The sequence below is a fragment of the Cervus elaphus genome, chromosome 11 (assembly GCF_910594005.1).
Source record: "Cervus elaphus chromosome 11, mCerEla1.1, whole genome shotgun sequence".
NCBI classification, from domain to species: domain Eukaryota; kingdom Metazoa; phylum Chordata; class Mammalia; order Artiodactyla; family Cervidae; genus Cervus; species Cervus elaphus.
Window position 1 is genome coordinate 66,740,880 of NC_057825.1, and position 25,026 is coordinate 66,765,905.

The window sequence follows — 25,026 nt, forward strand, 5'->3', positions numbered from 1 at the left end:
ATACATCTCATCCTCTCCTCCCCTCTCCCCATGTCCATAAGTCTATTCTCCATGTTGTTTCTCCATTGCTGCCCTGTGAATAAATTCTTCAGAACCATTTTTCTAGATTCCATGTATGTGCATTAGAATATGATATTTACCTTTCTCTTTCTGACTCACTTCACTCTGTGTAATAGGTTCTAGGTTCATCCACCTCATCAGACTCAAATCTGTTCTTTTATGGCTGAGTAATATTCCATTGTGCATATGTACCAGAACCTCTTTATCCATTCATCTGTTGATGGACATCTAGGTTGCTTCCATGTTCTAGCTATTGTAAATAGTGCTGTGATGAACAATGGGATACATGTGTCTTTTTCAACCCTGGTTTGCTCAGGGTATACGCCTAGGAATAGGATTGCTGGGTCATATGGTGGTTTTATTCCTAGTTTTTTAAGGAATCTCCATACTGTCTTCCATAGTGACTGTATCAATTTACATTCCCACCAACAGTGCAAGAGCATTCCCTTTTCTCCACACCCTCTCTAGCATTTATTGTTTGTAGACTTTTTGATGATGGGCCATTCTGACTGGTGTGAGGTGATATCTCATTGTGGTTTTGACTTGCATTTCTCTAATAATGAGCAATGTTGAGCATCTTTTCATGTGTTTGTTAGCCATCTTTATGTCTTCTTCGGAGAAATGTATGTTTAGGTCTTTTTCCCACTTTTTGATTGGGTTGTTTGTTTTTCTGTTATTAAGTCATATGAGCTGCTTGTATATTTTGGAAATTAATCCTTTGTCAGTTGTTTCATTTCCTATTATTTCCTCCCATTCCAAGGGTTGTCTTTTCACCTTGCTTACAGTTTCCTTTGCTGTGCAAAAGTTCTTAAGTTTAATCAGGTCCCACTTGTTACTTTTGTTTTTATTTTCATTACTCTAGGAGGTGGGTCATAGAGGATCTTGCCTTGATTTATGTCATTGAGTGTTCTGCCTATGTTTTCCTCTAAGAGATTATAGTTTCTGGTCTTACATTTAGGTCTTTAATCCATTTTGAGTTTATCTTTGTGTACGGTGTTAGGAAGTGTTCTAATTTCATTCTTTTACATGCAGCTGTCCAGTTTTCCCAGCACCATTAAGTGAAGAGGCTGTCTTTGCCCCATTGTATATTCTTGCCTCCTTTGTCAAAAATAAGGTACCCATAGGTGTATGGGTTTATTTCTGGGCTTTCTGTCTTGTTCCATTGGTCTATATTTCTGTTTTTGCACCAGTACCATACTGTCTTGATGACTGTAGCTTTGTAGTATAATCTGAAGTCAGAAAGGTTGATTCCTCCAGCTCCATTCTTCTTTCTCAAGACTGCTTTGGTTATTCAGGGTCTTTTGTGTTTCCAAATGAATTGTGAAATTTTTTGTTCTAGTTCTGTGAAAAATGCCATTGGTAATTTGATAAGGGTTGCATTGAATCTGTAGATTACATTTGGTAGTATGGTCATTTTCATAATATTGATTCTTCCTACCCAGGAACACGGACTATCTCTCCATCTGTTTATGTCATCTTTGATTTCTTTCGTTAGTCTCTTGTAATTTTCTCCGTATAGTTCTTTTGTCTCCTTAGGTAAGTTTATTCCTAGATATTTAATTCTTTTTGTTGCAATGGTGAATGGGATTCCTTAATTTCTCTTTCTGATTTTTCATTGTTAGTATACAGAAATGCAAGTGATTTCTGTGTATTGATTTTGTATCCTGCAACTTTTCTAAATTCATTGATTAGCAGCTTTAGTAATTTTCTGATACTATCTTTAGGGTTTTCTATGTACAGTATTATGTCATCTGCAAACAGTGAGAGCTTTACTTCTTCTTTTCTGATTTGGATCCCCTTTATTTCTTTTTCTTCTCTGATTGCTAGGACTTCCAGAACTATGTTGAATAATAGTGGTGAAATTGGACACCCTTGTCTTGTTCCTGATCTTAGGGGGGATGCTTTCAGTTTCTAACGACTGAGAATGTTTGCTGTAGGCTTATCACATATGGCCCCTACTGTGTTGACGTAGGTTCCTTCTATGCCCATTTTTTGAAGAGTTTTAATCATAAATGGGTGCTGAATTTTGTCAAAGGCTTTTTCTGCATCTATTGAGATGATTATATGGTTTTTATCTTTCAATTTGTTAATATGGTGTATCACATTGATTCATTTGCATATATTGAAGAATCCTTGCATTCCTGGGATAAACCCAACTTGATCACGGTGTGTGAGCTTTTTGATGTGTTGCTGAATTCTGTTTGCTGAAATTTTGTTGAGAAATTTTGCATCTATGTTCATCAGTTATATCGGTCTGTACTTTTGTTTTTTTGTGTTCTCTTCGTCTGGTTTTGGTATCAGGGTGATGGTGGCCTTGTAGAATGAGTTTGGAAGTGTTCCTTTCTCTGCAATTTTTGAAGGAGTTTTAGAAGGCTAGGCATTAGCTCTTCTCTAAATGTTTGATAGAATTCTCCTGTGAAGCCATCTGGTCCTGGGCTTTTGCTTTTTGGGAGATTTTTGATCCCAGCTTCAGTTTCAGTGCTTATAATTGGGTTGTTCATAATTTCTATTTCTTCCTGGTTCAGTCTCGGAAAATAGAACTTTTCTAAAAATCTGTCCATTTCTTCCAGGTTATCCATTTTATTGACATATAGTTGTTCATAATAGTCTCTTATAATCTTTTGTATTTCTGCATTGTCTGTTGTAACCTCTCCTTTTTCATTTCTAATTTTGTTGGTTTGATTCTTCTCTCTTTTTTTCTTGATGAGTCTAGCTAAAGGTTTGTCAACTTTATCTTCTCAAAGAGCTTCTTTGCAGCTTTTAGTTTTATTAATCTTTATTATTGTTTCTTTCATTTGTTTTTCATTTATTTCTGCTCAGATCTTTATGATTTCTTTCCTTCTACTAATTCTGGGCATTTTTTTGTTCTTTTTCCAATTACTTTAGACGTAAATTTAGGCTGTCTATTAGGTGTTTTTCTTGTTTCATGAGGTAGGATTGTATTGCTATAAACTTCTCTCTTAGGACTGCTTTTGCTGCATCCCATAGGTTGTGAGTTGCTGTGTTTTCATTGTCATTTGTTTCTAGAACTTTTCTGATTTCCCTTTTGATTTCTTCAGGAACCTGTTGGTTATCTAGAAACATGTTGTTTAATCTCCATGTGTTTTTGTTTCTTACAGTTTTTTTCTTGTAATTGATATTTAGTCTCATAGTATTATGGTCAGAGAAGATGCTTGATAACAATTTCAATTTTCTTAAATTTACAGAGGTTTGATTTGTGACCCAAGATATGGTCTATCCTGGAGAACGTTCCATGTGCACTTGAGAAGAAGGTGTATTCTTCTGCATTTGGATGGAATGTCCTGAAGATACCAATGAGATCCATCTCACCTAATGTATCATTTAAGCCTTGTGTTTCCTTATTAATTTTCTGTTTTGATGATCTGTCCATTGGTGTGAATGGGGTGTTAAAGTCTCCTACTATTATTGTATTACTGTCAATTTCTCCTTTTATGTCTGTTAGTGTTTGCCTTATGTATTGAGGTGCTCCTATGTTGGATGCATAGATATTTACAATTGTTGTCTTCCTCTTGGATGGATCCCTTGATCATTATGTAGTGTCCTTCCTTATCTCTTGTAATATTCTTTATTTTAAGGTCTATTTTGTCTGATATGAGGATTGCTACTCCAGCTTTCTTTTGCTTCCCATTTGCATGGAATATATTTTTCCATCCTCTCACTTTCAGTCTATATGTGTCTTGAGGTCTGAAGTGGGTTTCTTGTACACAGCATATATGTGGGTCTTGTTTTTGTATCCATTCAGCCAGTCTGTGTCTTCTGGGTGAAGCATTTAATCCATTTACATTTAAAGTAATTATCGATATATATATTCCTATTGTCATTTTCTTAATTGTTTGGGATTGATTTTGTAGATCTTTTTTCTTCTCTTGTATTTCTTGACTATATAAGTCCATTTAATATTTGTTGTAAAGCTGATTTGGTGGTACTGAATTCTCTTAACTTTGCTTATAGAAAGGCTTTTTATTTCTCCATCAATTTTGAAAGAGATCCTTGCCAGGTACAGTAATCTTGGTTGTAGATTTTTCCCTTTCAGTACTTTAAATACATCCTGCCATTCCCTTCTGGCCTGCAGAGTTTCTGCTGAAAGATCAGCTGTTCAGCATGTGGGGTTTCCCTTGCAGGTTACTTGTTGCTTCTCCCTTGTTGCTTTTAATATTCTTTCTTTGTGTTTAGTCTTTGTTAGTTTGATTAGTATGTGTCTTGGCATGTTTCTCCTTGGGTTTATCCTGTATGGGACTCTTTGTGCCTCTTGGACCTGATTGACTATTTCCCTTTTCCATGTTGGGAAAATCTTCAACTATAACCTCTTCAAAAATTTTCTCATACCTTTTCTTCTCTTCTTCTTCTTCTAGGACCCCTATAATTTGGATGTTGGTGCGTTTGATATTGTCCCAGAGGTCTCTGAGTCTATCCTCAGTTCTTTTCATTCTTTTTACTTTACTCTGCTCTTCAGAAGTTGTTTCCACCATTTTATCTTCCAGCTTACTGATCCATTCTTCTGCTTCAGATATTCTGCTACTGATTCCTTCTAGAATATTTTTAATTTCAGTATTGTATTGTCTCTGCATATTTATTCTTTAATTCTTTTAGGACTTTGTTAATTGATTCTTGCATTTTCTCCATTTTGCTTTCAAGGTTTTTGATCATCTTTACTATCATCATTCTGAGTTCTTTTTCAGGTAGTTTGCCTGTTTCCTCTTCATTTATTTGGACTTCTGTGTTTCTAGTTTGTTCCTTCATTTCTGTAGTATTTCTCTGCCTTTTCATTTTTTTTTTTTTTTAACTAATTGGGTTTGAGGTCTCCTTTTCCCAGGCTTCAGGACTTCCCTGGTGGCTCAGACAGTAAAGTGTCTGCCTGTGATGTGTTAGACCTGGGTTCAATCCCTGGGTCAGGAAGATCTCCTGGAGAAGGAAATGGCAACCCGCTCCAGTATTCTTGCCTGGAAAATCTCATGGATGGAGGAACTTGCTGGGCTACAGTCTATGGGGTTGCAAAGAGTCGGACATGACTGAGTGACTTCACTTTCACTTTCCCAGGCTTCAAGGTTGAATTCTTTCTTCCTTTTGATTTCTGCCCTCTAAGGTTGGTCCAGTGGTTTGTCTAAGCTTCTTATAGGGTGAGATTTGTGCTGAGTTTTTGTTTGTATGTTTGTTTTTCCTCTGATGGGCAAGGCTGAGTGAGGTGGTAATCCTGTCTGCTGATGACTGGGTTTGTATTTTTGTTTGTTGTTTAGATGAGGGTCCTGCACAGGGTGCTACTGGTGGTTGGGTGATGCAGGGTCTTGTATTCAAGTGGTTTCCTTTGTGTGAGTTCTCACTATTTGATACTCCCTAGGGTTAGTTCTCTGGTAGTCTAGGGTCTTGGAGTCAGTGCTTCCACTCCAAAGGCTCAGGGTTTGACCTCTGGTCAGGAACCAAGATTCCACAAGTGGCTTGTTATGGCATTAAGTGAGATTAAAACAAAAATCCAAAAACGAGAAACCAAAGATGAACCCCAGACAAATGGCAGTTACAAAGTAAGGCAAATAATAATTAAAATAATAGATATACACATATACATCTACACCCATGAGCAAAGTCAAAACAGTCCAACAAAAATAAAGTAAGTAGATTGACCTGGCAAACAAAGGAAATCAAAATTTATATTTACCAGTTAAGAACAAAACTAACTAAAGCACAAACTGGAAAATAAAACTAAAGCAAGGTGCCAAGTGGGAATAAAGTAATGAAAACAAAACTAACATATATGTTGAGAGGGAAGGAAAGAAAGAAAAGATATGCAAAGTTAAATAGAGGTAGATGAGAAGATTTACATGCATTGAAGATTAACTGCAAGGGGAAAAGAACGGTAGGAAAGGCAAACAAAGGAATAAATGCAGAAAACATATAATAGGTTTAATAAAATTAAAAATTAAAATTATAAAATAAAGGGAAAAAAAGGAAGAAGAAATAGAAAGGGAAAAAAAAAAGGAAAACGCCACAGAACTGCAAAGGCCCAACGTAGAGGCAGAGGTGTATAACAACAATAAAAAGTGTGACTGAATATACACACATATATATACACCCATAAGCAAAATCAAAACAGTCCAACAAAAATAAAGTACAATAGACTGACCTGGCAAATTATATCTACCAGAACAAAACTAGGCAGGCGTGGCAGCTGCGTAGCGCAGGAGTGGCTGAGAGGAGGTACCCCACACTCAAGGTCAGCAGCGGCAGCTGAGAGGACATACCCCACGTCCAAGGTCAGGAGTGGGGACCGAAAGGAGATACCCAACGTCCAAGGTAAGGAGCAGTGGCTGCGCTTTGCTGGAGCGGCCGTGAAGAGACACCCCACGTCCAAGGTAAGAGAAACCCAAATAAGACGGCAGGCGATGAGAGAGGGCATCAGAGGGCAGACAGACTGAAATCACAATCACAGAAAACTAGCCAACCTGATCACATGGACCACAGCCTTGTCTAACTCAATGAAACTAAGCCATGCCGTGTGGGGCCACCCAAGATGGATGGGTCATGGTGGAGAGGTCTGACAGAATGTGGTCCACTGGAGAAGGGAATGGCAAACCACTTCAGTATTCTTGCCTTGAGAACCCCATGAACAGTATGAAAAGGCAAAAAGATAGGACACTGAAAGATAAACTCCCCAGGTCAGTAGGTGTTCAATATGATAGTGGAGATCAGTGGAGAAATAACTCCAGAAAGAATGAAGGGATGGAGCCAAAGCAAAAACAACACCCAGTTGTGGATGTGACTGGTGATGGACACAAGGTCTGATGCTGTAAAGAGCAATATTGCATAGGAACCTGGAATGTTAGGTCCACGAATCAAGGCAAATTGGAAGTGGTCAAACAGGAGATGGCAAGAGTGAATGTTGACATTCTAGGAATCAGTGAACTAAAATCGACTGGAATGGGTGAATTTAACTCAGATGACCATTATATCTACTACTGTGGGCAGGAATCCCTTAGAAGACATGGAGTAGCCATCATAGTCAACAAAAGAGTCCAAAATGCAGTATTTAGGTGCAATCTCAAAAATTACAGAATGATCTCTGTTCGTTTCCAAGGCAAACCATTCAATATCATGGTAATCCAAGTCTATGCCCCGACCAGTAATGCTGAAGAAGCTGAAGTTGAACGCTTCTATGAAGACCTACAAGACCTTTTAGAACACCCAGTTGTGGATGTCCTTTTCATTACAGGGGACTGGAATGCAAAAGTAGGAAGTCAAGAAACACCTGGAGTAACAGGCAAATTTGGCCTTGGAGTACAGAATGAAGCAGGGCAAAGGCTAATAGAGTTTTGCCAAGAGAACGCACTGGTCATAGCAAACACTCTCTTCCAACAACACAAGAGAATACTCTATACATGGACATCACCGAAATCAGATTGATTATATTCTTTGCAGCCAAAGATGGAGAAGCTCTATACAGTTAGCAAAAACACCACCAAGAGCTGACTGTGGGTCATATTATGAACTCCTTATTGCCAAATTCAGACTTAAATTGAAGAAAATGGGGAAAACCACTAGACCACTCAGGTATGACCTAAATCAAAACCCTTATTACTATACATTGTAAGTGAGAAAAAGATTTAAGGGACTAGATCTGATAGACAGAGTGCCTAATGAACTATGGAAGAGGTTCTTGACATTGTACAGGAGATAGGGATCAAAACCATTCCCAAGAAAAAGAAATGCAAAAAAGCAAAATGGCTGGTCTGAGGAGGCCTTACAAATAGCTGTGAAAAGAAGAAAAATGAAAAGTAAAAGAGAAAAGGAAAGATATCTCCATTTGAATGCAGAGTTCCAAAGAATAGCAAGGAGGAATAAGAAAGTCTTCCTCAGTGATCAATGCAAAGAAACAGAGGAAAACAATAGAATGGGAAAGACTAGAGATCTCTTCAAGAAAATTAGAGATACCAAGGGAATATTTCATGCAAAGATGGGCACAATAAAGGACAGAAATGGGATGGACCTAACAGAAGCAGAAGATATTAAGAAGAGGTGGCAAGAATACACAGAAGAACTGTACAAAAAAGATCTTCATGACCCAGATAATCATGATGGTGTGGTCACTCACCTAGAGCCAGACACCCTGGAATGTGAAGTCAAGTGGGTCTTAGGAAGCATCACTACAAACAAAGCTAGTGGAGGTGATGGAATTCCAGTTGAGCTATTTCGAATCCTAAAAGATGATGCTGTGAAAGTGCTGCACTCAATATGCCAGCAAATTTGGAAAACTCAGGAGTGGCCACAGGACTGGAAAAGGTCAGTTTTCATTCCAATCCCAAAGAAAGGCAATGCCAAAGAATGCTCAAACTATGCACAATTGCATTCATCTCACATGCTAGTAAAGTAATGCTCAAAATTCTATAAGCCAGACTTCAACAATAAGTGAATTATGAACTCCCAGATGTTCAAGCTGGTTTTAGAAAAGGCAGAGGAACCAGAGATCAAATTGCCAACATTCGCTGGATCATTGAAAAAGCAAGAGAGTTCCAGAAAAACATGTATTTCTGCTTTATTGACTATGCTAAAGCCTTTGACTATGTGCATCACAATGAACTGTGGAAAATTCTGAAAGAGATGGGAATACCAGAGCCCCTGATCTGCCTCTTGAGAAACCTATATGCAGGTCAGGAAGCAACAATTAGAACTGGACATGCAACAACAGACTGGTTCCAAATAGGAAAAGGAGTACATCAAGGCTGTATAAGCAGCATTGTCACCCAGCTTATGTAACTTATATGCAGAGTACATCATGAGAAACACTGGGCTGGAAGTAGCAGAAGCTGGAATCAAGATTGCCAGGAGAAATATGAATAACCTCAGATATGCAGATGACACCATTCTCATGGCAGAAAGTGAAGAAGAACTAAAGAGCCTCTTGATTAAAGTGAAAGAGGAGAGTGAAAAAGTTGGCTTAAAGCTCAATATTCAGAAAACTAAGATCATGGCATCTGGTCCCATTACTTCATGGGAAACAGATGGGGAAACAGTGGAAACAGCGGCTGACTTTATTTTTAGGGGCTCCAAAATCACTGAAGATGGTGATTGCAACCATGAAATTAAAGACACTTACTCCTTGGAAGGAAAGTTATAACCAACCTAGACAGCATATTAAAAAGAAGAGACATCACTTTGTCAACAAAGGTCCGTCTAGTCAAGGCTATAGTTTTTCCAGTAGTCATGTATGGATGTGAGAGTTGGACTATAAAGAAAACTGAGCCCAGAAGAATTGATGCTTTTGAACTGTGGTGTTGGGAAGACTCTTGAGAGTCCCTTGGACTGCAAGGAGATCCAAACAGTCCATTCTAAAGGAGATCAGTCCTGGGTGTTCATTGGAAGGACTGATGTTGCAGTTGAAACTCCAATACTTTGGCCACCTGATATAAAGAGCTGACTCAATTGAAAAGACCCTGATGCTGGGAGGGATTGAGGGCAGGAGGAGAAGGTGACAAGAGAGGATGAGATGGTTGGATGGCATCACCAACTCAATGGACATGAGCTTGGGTAAAGTCTGGGAGTTGGTGATAGACAGGGAGGCCTGGCATGCTGTAGCTCACGGAGTCTCAAAGAGTCTGACACAACTGAGCGACTGAACTGAACTGAACAAAACTAACTAAAGCACAAACTGGAAAACCAGACTAAAGCAAGGTGCCAATTGGGGTACAAAGCAATGAAAATAAAACTATCAAATGTGTTGAAACTAAAGGAAAGGAATAAAAGAAAGAAAGAATAGATACGCAAAACTAAATATAGGTAAAGAAGATTTATATATATATTAAAGATTAACTGCAAAAAAAAAAAAGATTAACTGCAAGGGGAAAAGAACAGTATGAAAAGCAAACCTAGAAATAAATGCAGAAAAAATAATAATCGGTTTAAAAAATTAAAGATTAAAATTAAAAAAAGAGAAGAGAAACAAACAACCCAAAAACTCCCCAGAACTGCAAAAGCCCAATATGGAGCTAGAGGTTTATAACAACAATAAAAAATGTGACTGAGAAAAAGAAAAAGAAAAAAAAAAAAATCTTAAAAGCTTAGTTAGAGTTCATAGTGCCAATAAAATCAACAACTACAACAGAAGTGGGAAAAAAGAAAAAAAAAAAGAAACCGAAAAGAATCTACAGAACAAGTCAAAACATAAGAAAATAAATGTTTTTCGTGAGTCCCTGCTGTCAGAGCCCTTCCCCTCGCTGGGAGTCACAGTCCACCTCACCTCCCGAGGATGCCCTCTACACTGCTGACCTCTGGGCCTGCTGTGACAGCAGCTCAGACTGTAATCTGCTCCTATTCTGTGCTCTTGCCTCCAATGTCCACAGCTACCAGAACTAGTGCATTTTCTTTTGCGGGAGCTCTCAGTGACCTTTTATATATTCCACAGACACAGAGTCTGCCTAGTTGATTGCGTGGATTTAATCTGCAGCTTGTATAGCTGGTGGGAGGGTTTTGGGTCTGCTTCCTTAGTCACACTGCCCCTGGGTTACAACTGTGGTTTTATTTCCACTTCTGGATATGGGTCATCCACTAGGGTTTGCTCCTGAGGCTGCTCTGGAGGACTTGGGTTTGCCCCTGTGAGGGCCAGGTGTGGAGGTGGTGCAGCTGCTTGGGTCGCATGGTTTCTGGCTGGGGAGAGGCTATGGTGATGGAGGGGGAGAGGCTATGGTGATGGCTCCACGCCCTACTCATGACTCAGCAGCATCAACCTGCTTCCATGGCTGCCGGCTTTACTCCACAGACACTTCCCACCACAATCTCCTTCCTCACATTCCGTCGATCTGTCTCTTCACAGTCAACAGCAGCCCTTGCCCTGGGATTGCTCCACAATCCCTAAACTCCAGCTTCCAGCCACTACGCCATCTAGGGTATATATGGCTGCGGCAAGGACTATCTGATTCTCATTCCATTTAGGCCGCCACAGATCAGCTGTTCCCCTCTCAGCCTCAAGTGCTTCTCCTCTGACTCACACAATTGCCCCGATGTGGGGATCAGACCCCTGCTTCAGTTCCCCCACCCGCCGAGGGCAGGTCCAGTCCTGCTAGCACTCCTGTTTTTCCCCCTAGTTCCTTCATCCTACCAAGTTTTGCATGGGTCTATATATTCTTTTCCACTGGTCAGGTACTCCTGTCTACTCTCAGCTGGTGTTCTGCATGCACTTCTGTGTCTGAAGGTGTATTCCTGATGTATCTGTAGGGAGAGAGATGCATTCCACGTCCACCTATTCCTCCGCCATCTTGTTCCTCAAGCGTTTTAAACTGATGGTCATCTTGTCAAGTGGAAGTGATGGTTGTTTCTCCTATGCACTTTATGTTCAATTTTGTACCAAAATTCACTGCTTCAAAACTGTCAGTTAGCTGAAAAAAAACTTTCTGATTACATTTTCAGTCCCTTTCCACGCTTAATCTAAAAATCATTCAAGTGAAAGGGTTTTCAGGCAACAGCATAGTCCTACTGATTACTTTCCCCAAATCAGATTTTCAGGGTACAGGCAGGGAGTCTCAGAAAAACCTGTGTATAGGATTTGCCTAAACTTTTGAAGGAAGAAGAGGACAGGATAATTACATAATTAATTCAGTCACATTCTACAAAGCCTGAGGTGCCAGAAAAATTGAAGTGACAACAATAAAACAAAAGAACAAGATGCAAGGGCAGAAAGGGTTTTGAGTCAAATTTCTCTCTCAAAAATGTCACCAGTTATCAGTCTCTCCAAAGCAAAAATAAACAAATGGGACCTAACCAAACTTACAAGTTTTTCACAACAAAGAAAACCATAAACAAAATGAAAAGACAAATTAGCAGACTGGGAGAAAATATTTACAAATGATGCAACCAACAAAGGCTTAAATTCCAAAATATACAAACAGGTCATAAAACTCAACAACAAAACAAACAACAAAAAGGGTGGAAGATCTAAATAAACATTTTTCTAAAGAAGACATACAGGTGGCCACCAGGCACATGAAAAGATGTTCACTTCTGCTAATTACTAGAGAAATGCAAATTAAAACTGCAGTGAGGTACCACTTCACACTAAATGGCCATCATTAAAAAGTCTACAGACAACAAGTGCTGGAGAGTGTGTGGAGAAGATGAAACCCTTCTACATTGTTGGTCGGTAAGTAAGTTGGTGCAACTACAACGGAAAACAGTATGAAGGTTCCTCAAAAAACTAAAAATAGAACTACCATATGGTCCTGCAATCCCACTCCTGGACATATTTTCAGACAAAACTACAATTCAAAAAGATACATGCACCCCAATGTTCATAGTAACACTATTCACAAAAACCAAGACATGCAAACAATCTAAATGTCCATTAACAGATGAATGGTTACAGAAGATGGGTAATATACACAATGGAATACTACTCAGCCATAAAAAAGAATGAAATAATGCCATTTGCAGCAACATGGATGGATCTAGAGATGACCAAACTAAGTGAAGTTAAAAGTCAGAAAGAGAAAAATACCATGTGATATCACTTAAATACAGAATCTAAAATATGACACAAATGAACTTATCTACCAAACAGAAGTAGACTCATAGACATAAAGAATAGACTTGTGGTTGCCAAATGGGAGGGGAGTTGGGGAAGAAACAGATTGGGAGTTTGGGATTAGCAGATATAAACTATAATATATAGACAGAATGGATAAACAAGGTCCTACTGTATTGGACAGGGAACTATATTCAATATTCTATTGATAAACCATAACAGGAAACAATTTTAGAAAGAATGTGTATTTATCTATATGTATATATAGATATACATATCTATATATGTGTGTGTGTATATATAACAGAATCACTTTTCTGTATGGTAGAAATTAACACACTGTAAATCAACTATAATTCTATAAAAATTTCACCAGTTATGTTAGTCTGATGTGCAAAATTAGTGCTGTGAGAAGCAGTCCACAAAGTGTATTATCACCAGAACAATCACTTTCAGATTTTATTTTAAATATGTCTATAAGGAGTTGCTTTGCTTCCTATGTATAAGCATAAATGCATAAATGAGTTTTAATTATAATATTTTAATGTAACATATAATTTAAATTATTATATTTACATAGATATAAATAGAAAATAACTTGTTTAAAATGTGAAACGTACGGTTTATGGATCACAAAATGTTGAGTAGTATCTCTGTTAACAAATGCTGAATTAGATTTGCAAAACCACATATATTTCAGAATGTCAAAAACAGAAGATATCAAACTTTATTAAAAAGTATTAAAGAGCAAATATATATATAAAGATAAAATGAATAGTCTGCACTAGTGGACATCAAGAAAATAAGCCTTAATTACACTATATATATATCCTAGATTAAATCTCCATTCAATGAAGCATTTCTTTTGGCCTTACCTTTTTTGAGACAAGGAAATTTAAACAATTTAACCAGTCCAAAATCATCTCCAGACACCAACACTGAACTGTTGTAATTTGCATCCACTGAGTTGATGTCACTGACATCAGTGTATTTTGGCCAAATTCCACTCACTTCTGGGCCTTTCACACATGTCCAGGAGGCCCAGGGAATCCCTTTGATTTCTTCTTTACTCGTTAAAGACTTCCCAGCTGAAAATAATCAATACACTTTAATATAATGCTACATGTAAATAAAAATCATGTTCTAATTTACTTAACTCATTTTTTTCAAAGAAGTCTAAAACCTTTGTTTTAAAATGTTTATAAACTAAGGAAACTATAAATTCTAATTTCTTTCCCCAACTGGTGATTTTTTTCCCCCAGCAGGGTTTAAAGAAAGCACATGCTCAAAACTCAAGATATGAGAAAGTAAATGATCATTGTACTAAATCTAATGTCTCAAACTACCAAAGAAAGGCAATGCCAAAGAATGCTCAAACTACCACACAACTGCACTCATCTCACATGCTAGCAAAGTAATGCTCAAAATTCTCCAAGTCAGGCTTCAGCAATATGTGAACTGTGAACTTCCAGATGTTCAAGCTAGATTTAGAAAAGGCAGAGGAACCAGAGTTCAAATTGCCAACATCCGTTGGATCATAGAAAAAGCAAGAGAGTTCAAAAAAATCATCTACTTCTGCCTTATTGACTACGCTAAAGCCTTTAACTGTGTGGATCACAACAAACTGTGGAAATTCTTAAACAGATGGGAATACCAGACCACCTGACCTGCCTCCTGGTAAATCTGTATGCAGATCAAGAAGCAACAGTTAGAACTGGACATGCAACAACAGACTGGTTCCAAATTGGGAAAGGAGTATGTCAAGGCTGTATACTGTCACCCTGCTTATTTAACTTATATGCAGAGTACATCATGAGAAATGCTGGACTGGATGAAGCATGACCTGAAATCAAGATTGCCAGGAAAAATATCAATAACCTCAGATATGCAGATGATACTACACTTATGGCAGAAATTGAAGAAGAACTAAAGAGCCTCTTGATGAAACTGAAAGAGGAGAGTGAAAAAGTTGGCTTAAAGCTCAACATTCAGAAAACTAAGATCATGGCATCTGGTCCCATCACTTCATGGCAAATAGATGGGGAAACAATGGAAACAGTGACAGACTTTATATTGGGGGGCTCCAAAATCATTGCAGATGATGACTGCAGCCATGAAATTAAAAGATGCTTGCTCCTTGGAGAAAAGCTATGACCAACCTAGACAGCATATTAAAAAGCAGAGACATCACTTTGCCAACAAATGTCCATCTAGTCAAAGCTATGGTTTTTCCAGTAGTCATGTATGGATGTGAGAGTTGGACTATAAAGAAAACTGAGCACAGAAGAATTGATGCTTTTGAACTGTGGTGTTGGAGAAGAGTCTTGAGAGTCCCTTGGACAGCAAGGTGATCCAACAAGTCCATCCTAAAGGAAATCAGTTCTGAATATTCATTGGAAGGACTGATGCTGAAACTCCAATACTTTGGCCACCTGATGTGAAGAACCGACTCATTGGGAAAGACCCTGTTGCTGGGAAAGACTGAAGGCGGGAGGAGAAAGGGATGACAGAGGATGAGAAGGTTGGATGGCATCACCAACTCAATGGACATGAGTGTGAGTAAGCTCCAGGATTTGGTGATGGACAGGGAGGCCTGGAGTGCTGTAGTCCATGAGGTTGCAAAGAGTCAGACACAACTGAGCGACAGAACTGAACTGATGTTTACTTGACCTTAATTATTTGGATACAGATGATATTATGCTTTGTGTTATTGAAGAAATGGCTATTACTAAATTATATATTATCACAGTTACCAGTTTTTTTCTGGTTTTTAAAAAGTTTATTCTGAACTCATACTTTTCATAATTCCAGGAGCCAGAGAAGTGATTTTTTAAAAAATCAGCTTCAATTAATTAATGAAGAAAATGAATGGACTTTGCTGTTTAAAGTGCCACATGATAAAACTCTACCAAATTTTGATGAAATATAGTTGGTTGTGGAAAACAGTCCTGACAATTTTGCTCGTTATGTTCTTAAGTACAGGGTACAATACCCAGTTTCCACCAGCAGCTAGCAAGGGATGTCCTCTGGGAGCACACAAAGGAGGAAGCCCACAGAAAAAGGAATGCTGGGAAAAATGCCTAGTGATACACTATTTAAAAATTTAAAATCAAGACAATTAAGTGTATTAACTCATACTTTCCCCTCAACAGTAACAAGTATTTTCAAATAAACTATCTATGAGAATAAAGCTCTTGCACATTACTGGTGCATTGTCAGATTGGCAATTCTGGTCTCTAGCATAGTAGTATATCCATTTTTAAGACCATAGAATCAGAGCTGATAGTTTGAATATATTCCTGATCCAGTGTCCCTGCTTAAAAAACACAGTCCAAGGAAGTAACATGGAAGAGAAAAATCCCACCTCTACAAAGATATTTGGAGTTTTACTGTGGGTATCAGCAAAGAAACTAGAAATAAGCCCAAACGCTCAACAGTAGGAGGATGAGAAAGCAAGTTATGATATTATCACTGAGCAGGGTGTTATTTGTTTATTGCAAATGACAAATGTGTGTTCCATCTTTTTTCACATAGGAAAATATATATGAAATACTGTCAAGCAAAGAAAGCAGACACAAAGAAATATGCACCCAGTAATGGTAAACTAATGAATTGGCAGGGCAGAGACTCTTAGAAATGTTGACATTGCATTATGTTACACTTTGCATGCATGTGTGCTTCAGTCATGTCTGATTCTTTGCAACCCTCTGGATTATAGGCCGCTGGGCTCCTCTGTCCATGGGATTCTCTAGGCAAGTATACTGGAATGGGTTGCCAGGCCCTCCTCCAGGGGATCTTCTCAACCCATGTCTCTCACATTTAATGCATTGGCAGGTGGGTTTTTTACCACTAATGCCACCTGGAAAGTCCATTTATTTATTGTCATGGTAAATATTATTTCATGGAAAATTTATTTCATGGTAAAATTGATTTTTCAATAAAAATTTACGATAAAATTAAACATTACATTTTTAATCTTACATTATGAAAATTATTCAAAGATTATAATACATAAATTTGTCTTTATGACATTTTAGTATTATAAACTGTTACTAAACGAGTATTATGTAAATAAGAAGAATTTCTTATAGAAGTTATAATGGGGGTTACAAATAAAATGTGTGTTTTTTTAATCCCAATTAGCACATTTCACCAAGTAATCACATAATGCTGCTGCTGCTGCTAAGTCGCTTCAGTCATGTCCGACTCTGTACATAATAAAGGCTTCCAATTATGAAGGACACAAAGAGAGACTAAAGTAATCATAGTAGTTTAGGATTGTGTTCCTCAAATTTTCAGGTTTTTTTTTTTTTTTTCCTAGTAATTTTTCTTTTTCCTTATCTTTAGGCATTCTTTATACATTCTAGGTATACAGTTGACTCTTGAACAACTCAGGGGAGTCAAAAATCCATGTACAACTCAGACCATCTGCATTCATGGTTCCACATCTGCATTGACCATCCGCATTCATGGTTCCACATCTATGGATTCAACCAACCTCTTACTATGTAGTACTCTAGTATTTACTACTAAAAAAAAAATCTACAGAAGTAGACCACGCAGTTCAAACCCATGTTATTCAAAGGTCAACTGAATAGCCTTTGTCCATTATAATAATTCCAAGTCTTTATGCCCAACCTATGCACTGTCTTTTCATTTTATTCATGGGCTCTTTTGTTGTAGAATAATTTTTTATTTTAACGTGTTTCAATTTATGAATCTTCTCTTTGGGAGTTTGTGATCTGAGGGTCTTGTTTGAGAAAATACTCCTTGCCCTCAGGTCCTAAGAATATCCTCATACATTTTCTGCCATGGTTCAGAGCTATGTTTTGCACAAACATTTAATGCCCTTGTGACTTACATGGCATTTTGTAGAATAGCCGTTCTCCAGCACCATCATTAGTTTGCAAGTATTTACTATCCAAAGACCAGTCAATGTGTGTGATGAAACTGACAGACTTGTTGCATTCTCCAATTTTCTTATACCTCTGGGCGACAGCATAGACATCTACCGGGCCATCATTGGATCCCACTGCCAGATAAGAACCATCTGGAGAAAATTTCATTTCGTGAATGACTTCTTTTCGATCTTTGATATGAACCACTTCTGTCATATCCCTGTAAGAATAAAAAAGCAAAGTAATAATAGCAAACCTAGGGATGGCAACCTCAAGTCATGCTTTAAAGTTTGTGTGTCACTGAAAATTTGGTAATTAGCCATCTTCCCATACATCACTAAGCAAAGAAAGAAAAGGTTGTTCACCCATTTGGTAATGAGTTATGTGTAGCTGGTAATGAGAATTTAGTGTAATAAACCATGTCAACAGCATTTTTAAAGCTATATAGAAATTGTTATGTGAGATACAGTATCTAATTTATAGCTTCATTTCCTTTCTATAATCACAAAATGTGTAATCCCAAAGAATAACCAATGTTATTTGAAAGAAATACAAGAGTGGGTCATAAATTCTGTATAGTAGAAATAATATTGGATGTTAATAAATGGGAAATGTTCCATTTTATTAGTGATTATAGGTGGAAAAAAATCTTTTACTCCAGCTCACCTCTAAAAATCTGGTGCTATTAGAAGTGGCTTTCCTCTTTCTTCCTCTTTCTTGTCTCATTAAAAGCTCATAATCTCTTACCTAAAACCCTTAGGACCAGACGAGCTTGGGAGTTGATCACTCACTGCATTTTGGAAAGGTTCACATATATTATGTAATAACCCCGTAGAAGCTAGGGCAGCGATCCCTTTTGAACACATTAATATTCTCACAGCAAATCACATGACACATGATTATTCCTACTAAGAGATTAATAGATATGTGTATAACTGAATCACCTTGCTGTGCACCTGAAACACCATAAGTCAACTATACTTCAATAAAATATACATATTGAGAAAAAAATTACATTGAAAAAAAAAAGGAGACTAACAAACTGTAAACAATTTCACATCAGTTCACTGGGTCAGGCTTTGCTGCCAAATAAGTTACCAAAGAACTTCAGATTTTCAGTGTTTGGATCTGGCAATTACAGATAGGGGATTGCGAATCTACCTATTCAAAACAGCAAATGCATTTTTTCCTAAAGTCCTGACAAACATTCTGACCTGGAGAATTAATTTTTACAGAAGCATATCTCTAATGTCATTTTCAATACCGGTAGTACGTGCCTGACTCGGAGAACAATGAAAGATCCATCCTTCATGCCCAGGGCCAATTGAGATCCATCAGGGCTGAAAGCAACGCTGCGAACTGCTTCCTCCATGTTACAGCGGGCAATCAAGGCATGGTCAGCCAGGCTCCACAGCCTAAGGACAGTTCAAAGTCAAAACAAAACACTTTCTCACAGTCATCAGCCAGTCCAAGGCCAAAGGTGATAGTAACAAAAAAGGATGCAGTAACATCACACCAGTGTCCTTCCTCTCAGCATGTCTAGGAAGTTGCAAAGGTGTTTGGGCTATCTTTGGGTGATTTTCTCCATTTGAAATATCCAGCAAGAAATAAAACATGAGATATTTTCAAAGATTCTGAGATTCAAAAATAAGGAAATTTTACATACTACTTCATACAAAATTATACTTTTCTCCTTGGAGATTAAGAATTGTTCCTGATTTCTACCAATGGGTGTTAATAACACAGGATAAGAGGTACTACTAGATGCTGTTATTATTAGTTGTTTTTTAAATACGGGTTCTCTTCTAGAAACTGTGTTATGTAAATACAGACTAAAACGCATATTATGTTTGTTGGTCTTCTGAGCAAGAAAAAGTATCTGAGATGGAGAACAAACGGTACCCCTGCCTAGGAGGATTCCAAGTTGGCTGTACACAGTCATATGCCAAAATGCCTCAAAAGTCCCTGGTACCCCACTAATGACAGGACCCCTCTTGGTCAGGGGAGGGGGAATACTTCACTGGGCCCCCTAGATGATGAGGGGACTACTGCTGGAGAAACAGAGGTCACTTGTAAGGGAAGCTCTTCAGTTCAGTTCAGTCGCTCAGTTGTGTCCGGCTCTTTGCGACCCCATGGACTACAGCACACCAGGCCTCCCTGTCCATCACCAACTCCCAGAGTTTACTCAAACTCGTGTCCATTGAGTTGGTGATGCCATCCAACCATCTCAACCTCTGTCGTCCCCTTCTCCTCCTGCCCCCAGTCCTTGCCAGCATTAGGGTCTTCTCCAATGAGTCAATTATTCGCATGAGGTGGCCAAAGTTATTGGAGTTTTAGCTTTAGCATCAGTCCTTCTAATGAACACCCAGGACTGATTTCCTTCAGGATGGATTGGGTGGATCTTCTTACAGTCCAAGGGACTCTCAAGAGTCTTCTCCAACACCACAGCTCAAAAGCATAAATTTTTCAGCACTCAGCTTTCTTCACAGTCCAACTCTCACATCCATACATGACCACTGGAAAAACCATAGCCTTGACCAGACGGACCTTTGTTGACAAAGTAATGTCTCTGCTTTTTAAGATGCTGTCTAGGTTGGTCATAACTTTCCTTCCAAGGAGTAAGCGTCTTTTAATTTCATGGCTGCAATCACCATCTGCAGTGATTTTGGAGCTCCCCAAAATAAAGTCTGACCCTGTTTCCACCGTCTCCCCATCTATTTCCCATGAAGGGCAGCTCTTAGAACACCTAATCCAGGCACTTCAGACTGAGAGACCATGAACTAAATATCTGAGGATTCGAATAAGAGTTTCTATATGACTTGCACTTGTGGTAAGTGACCTCTTTCTGTTACCACTTTAAAGACAGTCTTCTCTTAATATGCAAACAACAATATCTGTGGCGGGGGCAGGGGTGGCTGAGAATCTAAGCTCTTGTGATAAGAAGGCAAGAGTAAGTCAATGTGGTGTAGTTTTTTTAAGTGCATCCTGCCATCAGGAGGGACAGGGGCACCTGTCTTGTCACGTAGGGCTGCCCAGTGGAGTCTGCCTATCCCTGAGGCAGCCTGTGCTATTCAGCTTAAAACTCAGGGTATGCTTTCAATACCTTTTCCATTATTCATAGTTTCATGCTGTTTTTAGCCATGTACTATTTTAAGCAATGTAAGCTTTGCTCTACTAGCATGAAGAAACCACCACTCTAAGTAAACTACACTATCATTTTAAAATCACTAAGCTAATCTTTCTCAAAGAATTATGACTTATACCCTTGCTAAATTTCAATACTCAGAGTGTCAAATTCCATTGAATATCTTAGCCAAATTAATGGTTAAAGGGAGTAATACAAATTCTGGCAGTAAGTGCTCTTTGCAATTCTAAGATTCAACATAGTTGTTAAAATACAAAAGCTAAAAACTTTCTTGAAATCCTTTCTATCTGGTTGGGTATGAATCAAGTTTCTTGGATGTTTGAATAACTTGGTGGCACTGGTTTGGCTCAGAGTAACGGAAGGGAAAGGAAGCAAGGAGGAGGCAGTAAGTAAAGAGAAGTAAGATGCCAAATAAACATTTATAGCACATGCAGAGATAGCTGTAATTGTTTTCACTGATTTTTAGATTGATGAGAGTTTAGTGCTGGGTGCAAACTAAAAAATGGATTTATCTTTGGATTTATGCTAATGAGTATCCTGACTGCATCTTGATTGGATTTACAAAAATACAGAACAGGGCTGGGGAGGGAGAGTAATGACCTTAGGTCTAGTGTCCAGTCCTCCTGTTTAGCTATTCAAACTTAGAAGCAGTAATCCATCGATGAACTGATCAATCAGTCTCTTCCTCTCACTGTCACAGACTCTCTTTCTGGCCTGCTTATTGTTGAGCACATTTAAAGTTCAGTAGTAAATACAAAAACGCTGGATTCAGTGTAACAGCTTTCATCTCACACTTTCAAATCATATGTTCAGTCTCTCAACAGTCACAAGAACAGTGGAAGCATAGTCATTCTGCTCATTTTCTTACCGTCAAGCTCTCAAACAAGTGATCCGTAGCAAGAACCCCTGAGGCCCCAATAAAATGGGTACATTTTCTTAGGAACCAGCACTTTCCCTTGATTTGAGGACGTTGTTCAAAGTTCCACGTGAGAATTTACAAAGAAAGAATCAATGACTCTCATGCTAAAGATGACTTTGAAAAACCAGAACTTCAGTTTTATTTGAGATCTCTAATCTCCAACTAAACTGATAAAAAGTGAGTAGGCTGTGAAACTGCTAAGCTGCCCCCAGCAGGACAGAAGATATGAGGGGGAAATATGACTTTATCACAGATGAGTGAACTCAGCTCACATCTTCAACTGAAAGAGACCTGGAGGCCAATCTAACCAGCGGGAGTGTATTCTCACTTCTAAGAACATTTTCTTGACTTAAGGTGGGGCCCAAGAAAGATAGCAACAAGATATCAAGAAGCCAACTGTCCTTAAGCAAAATGTCTCAGCATTCTGTTTGGAAACTGTGAGGTTCTGCACTGTGGGTTATCCTTCTCTTAAAGTAACATGCAAGCTTGGGCAAAACCCATCTGCCATCCCAGGGAGGTATGTGAGGTTACGGCGACAATGCTGGGGCCTCACCTGACGGAGCGGTCATCACTGCCCGTCACAGCCAGTGGCTTCTTGGGGTGCAGGGCCAGAGCCCAGAGCTCCCCCTCACAGTGACCCTGCAGGATCAGCATCGGTTTGTCCCGTTCTCGCACGATTACTTCAAATATCTCACTGTCCTGGGTCCCTGCTAGGAGGCGGTCTGCTTTCCAGCATACACTCCGGATAGAGAGGCCTGACAAAGAAAATACATGAGTTAAGTAAAAGCATACTTTCACACCATTCACAAACAAAACACCTGAAGTTAAACCTCGTCACCAGGAGAGCCTCCGAGGTAACATAGCCAAACAATGCCTGGGGGTGGACAACCAACCCACACAGCACTCTGCATTACTGACCATTGCCTTCCATGTGCTGCCCCCCACCACACCCCTTGCGATCTGTTTTGTAAAGAAAAGACTGCTCTTTCCTGTCCGCTTTAGGCTAACTACGTGGTTTTACAGCAAGTGAAGTGAGTGAGTCAAAGTCGCTCAGTTATGTCCAACTCTTTGCAACCCCACGGACTATACAGTCCATGGAATTCTCCAGGCCAGAATAGTGGAGTGGGTAGCCTTTCCCTTCTCCAGGGGATCTTCCCGACCCAGAGACCAAACCCAGGTCTGCTGCATTGCAGGCGGATTCTTTACCAGTTGAGTCACAAGGGAAGCCCAAGAATACCGGAGTGGGTAGCCTCTCCCTTCTCCAGTGGATCTTCCCGAGCCAGACTATTACTTCTCCAGCAAATCTGGAGAACCGGGTAGGGAAGATCTGCTAGAGAAGGGATAGGCTACCCACTGCAGTATTCTTGGGCTTCCCTTGTGGCTCAACTGGTAAAGAATCTACCTGTAATGCGGGAGACCTGGGTTTGATCCCTGGGTTGGGAAGATACAGCAAGGTCTATATTAAATATGACATTAAAGTGAATATAAGAGCAGGAATTGGTCTTAATGAAAACTCAACCTTCTTTAAAATAATTTCCTTCTGACTTGCTATGGAAAAGTTAATAATCACTTCAATCTTTAGGATGCTAGCATTGTAAAATATTATACGTGGGTGATACTACAGAACAGTTAATTATCATATTAGGCAAGCGTAGTATGTATTTGATCAGAACCTAGTCTCATTTTGCTGGATAAACAGATGCACCATGTCCCAGAAACATGCAAATGAAACTCCAATTTCAGTCTCAGAATACCATCAAACATTTGAAGGTGTTATTCTTCACTGACTTAACAATTTATGGAAACTTCTCTAAAAGTGCAGTACTCCTTTTAAATCCAACCTTTCCCCTCGTATCATTCCATCCTCTCTAAGCAGATTCTCAACTTGCCTGCCTGAGTTTTGATTGCGTGGACTTCTTGTGGTCTGTTCTGTTCCTTACAAGGTACATTATTTATTTACTTACACAGTGAATTTTCTCACGTCTGAATTAGAAGTACATAAGCCATCCCACTTTCACAACTGCTTCAAACTACTTAAGGATGTGATGACCTTTAAGATCTGAGCTGCCTCTCCAGTGGGCTTTGGGTCTTTGCTACAGAAACGAACAGAAGTCAGGGTACCTGGACTTCAGTCCTGCTCTATACTGACTGGCCAGACATCCCAGGGAGACTCCCCTTCTCTCTGGGGACCACAAATGTAGACTATAATTATGGAGACTGTGTAATTTATCATCCAAATCAGGACCATTCTGGAAGTAAAGTAGGCTCTAAAAATAAATTTACATTTTTTGAACTATTTATTAACCAAGAAAGCAGCTTTACTATGTTAAAAGGCCTATTAAATAATTCTATCAAAAAATTTCAGATCTATTCAATAAAATTATAATTACTTTATTGCAGAATGAAAAGGTCTAAGACAGGGGAATGAATAGGCAGACATACAGAGGATTCTTAGGGCTGTAAAAGTCTGTAGGATCTATAATGGTAGGTACATGTTATACGTGTCAAAACTCAAAGAATATATTAATACAACACCAAGAGTGAACCCTAATGTGAACTATAGGCTTTGGGCGATGATATATCAATGTAAGTCCATCCACTGTAACCAATATACCATTCTGGTGGGCCATGTTGAAAGGGAGGCTGCGTGTGTAGGAGGGCAGGCGTATATGAGAAATATCTGTATCTCCCACTCAATTTCACTGTGAACCTAAAATAGCTCTAAAAAGTACAGTTTGTTAAAATAAAATTCAAGACAAATGCTGGGACGATAGAAGAGTTAGTTGGTGGTATCTGGACACCCTAACTGAAATCCTCACCCTAACTCATTATGATCTTAAAAGGATCTAATGAGATAATGAATTTACAAAACAGAATTTTTTTTTAAGGGATAAGGCTATCCTTATACGAGATAACTCTCTTTACCCCCTGCTCTGAATTCATTGCTATGTATCTTGAAATGGAAGGAGACAGCACGCAGGCAGATTTATTATTCCTGCTGTGAGTAGTAAGTAGCGATACCTTGGCAACGGCTAGTTTCAGGGTCAATCACTCAAAATCCTCCACTGCAAACACAACGGCAGGCTTTCAAGGATGGAAAGGACAGATGTGTGGGGAAAACAGTCAGGATAAGATGGCAGAAGGACAGGCAGGAGGCTCCGCGAAGGAGAAAACATTCCTTTTGCTACTATCCCTTTCTTGTCTGTATCTCCTTCCCGTGCTTTTATTAGCATATTCCTATTTCCTCTAGGAGGGGGGGTGAACTTGTCAAATCCCTAGCAGGCTTTGCATCATCTATAATTTTATTACAGGAGAGATGTAAGACTTCGTTCTTAAAAAACAGGAAGAGAGATATTAATTACATTCTAACATCAGCAAAAAAATCAGATAGTTTACTTGTTTATTATATTTATTGCCCCCCCCCTTACTAATATCTGTGAAGACAAGAGTTTTCTCAGTTTGACACACCTTTGTGTCCTCCACA

At 38.8% G+C, this 25,026-nt stretch overlaps 1 protein-coding gene across 2 annotated transcripts in view; it reads right to left on the minus strand.

Moving 5' to 3' along the window:
- Window positions 1-25,026, minus strand: part of EML6 (EMAP like 6) — a 276,659-nt gene that overhangs the window by 108,341 nt on the left and 143,292 nt on the right. For both annotated transcript variants that reach the window (XM_043918006.1, XM_043918005.1), the window contains exons 8-11: window positions 22,096-22,297; window positions 18,756-18,893; window positions 17,442-17,698; window positions 13,456-13,668 (exon numbers count right to left, since the gene is read on the minus strand). In XM_043918006.1, coding sequence (XP_043773941.1) covers window positions 13,456-13,668; window positions 17,442-17,698; window positions 18,756-18,893; window positions 22,096-22,297 — 810 coding nt within the window. The remainder of the gene's footprint in view (window positions 1-13,455; window positions 13,669-17,441; window positions 17,699-18,755; window positions 18,894-22,095; window positions 22,298-25,026) is intronic.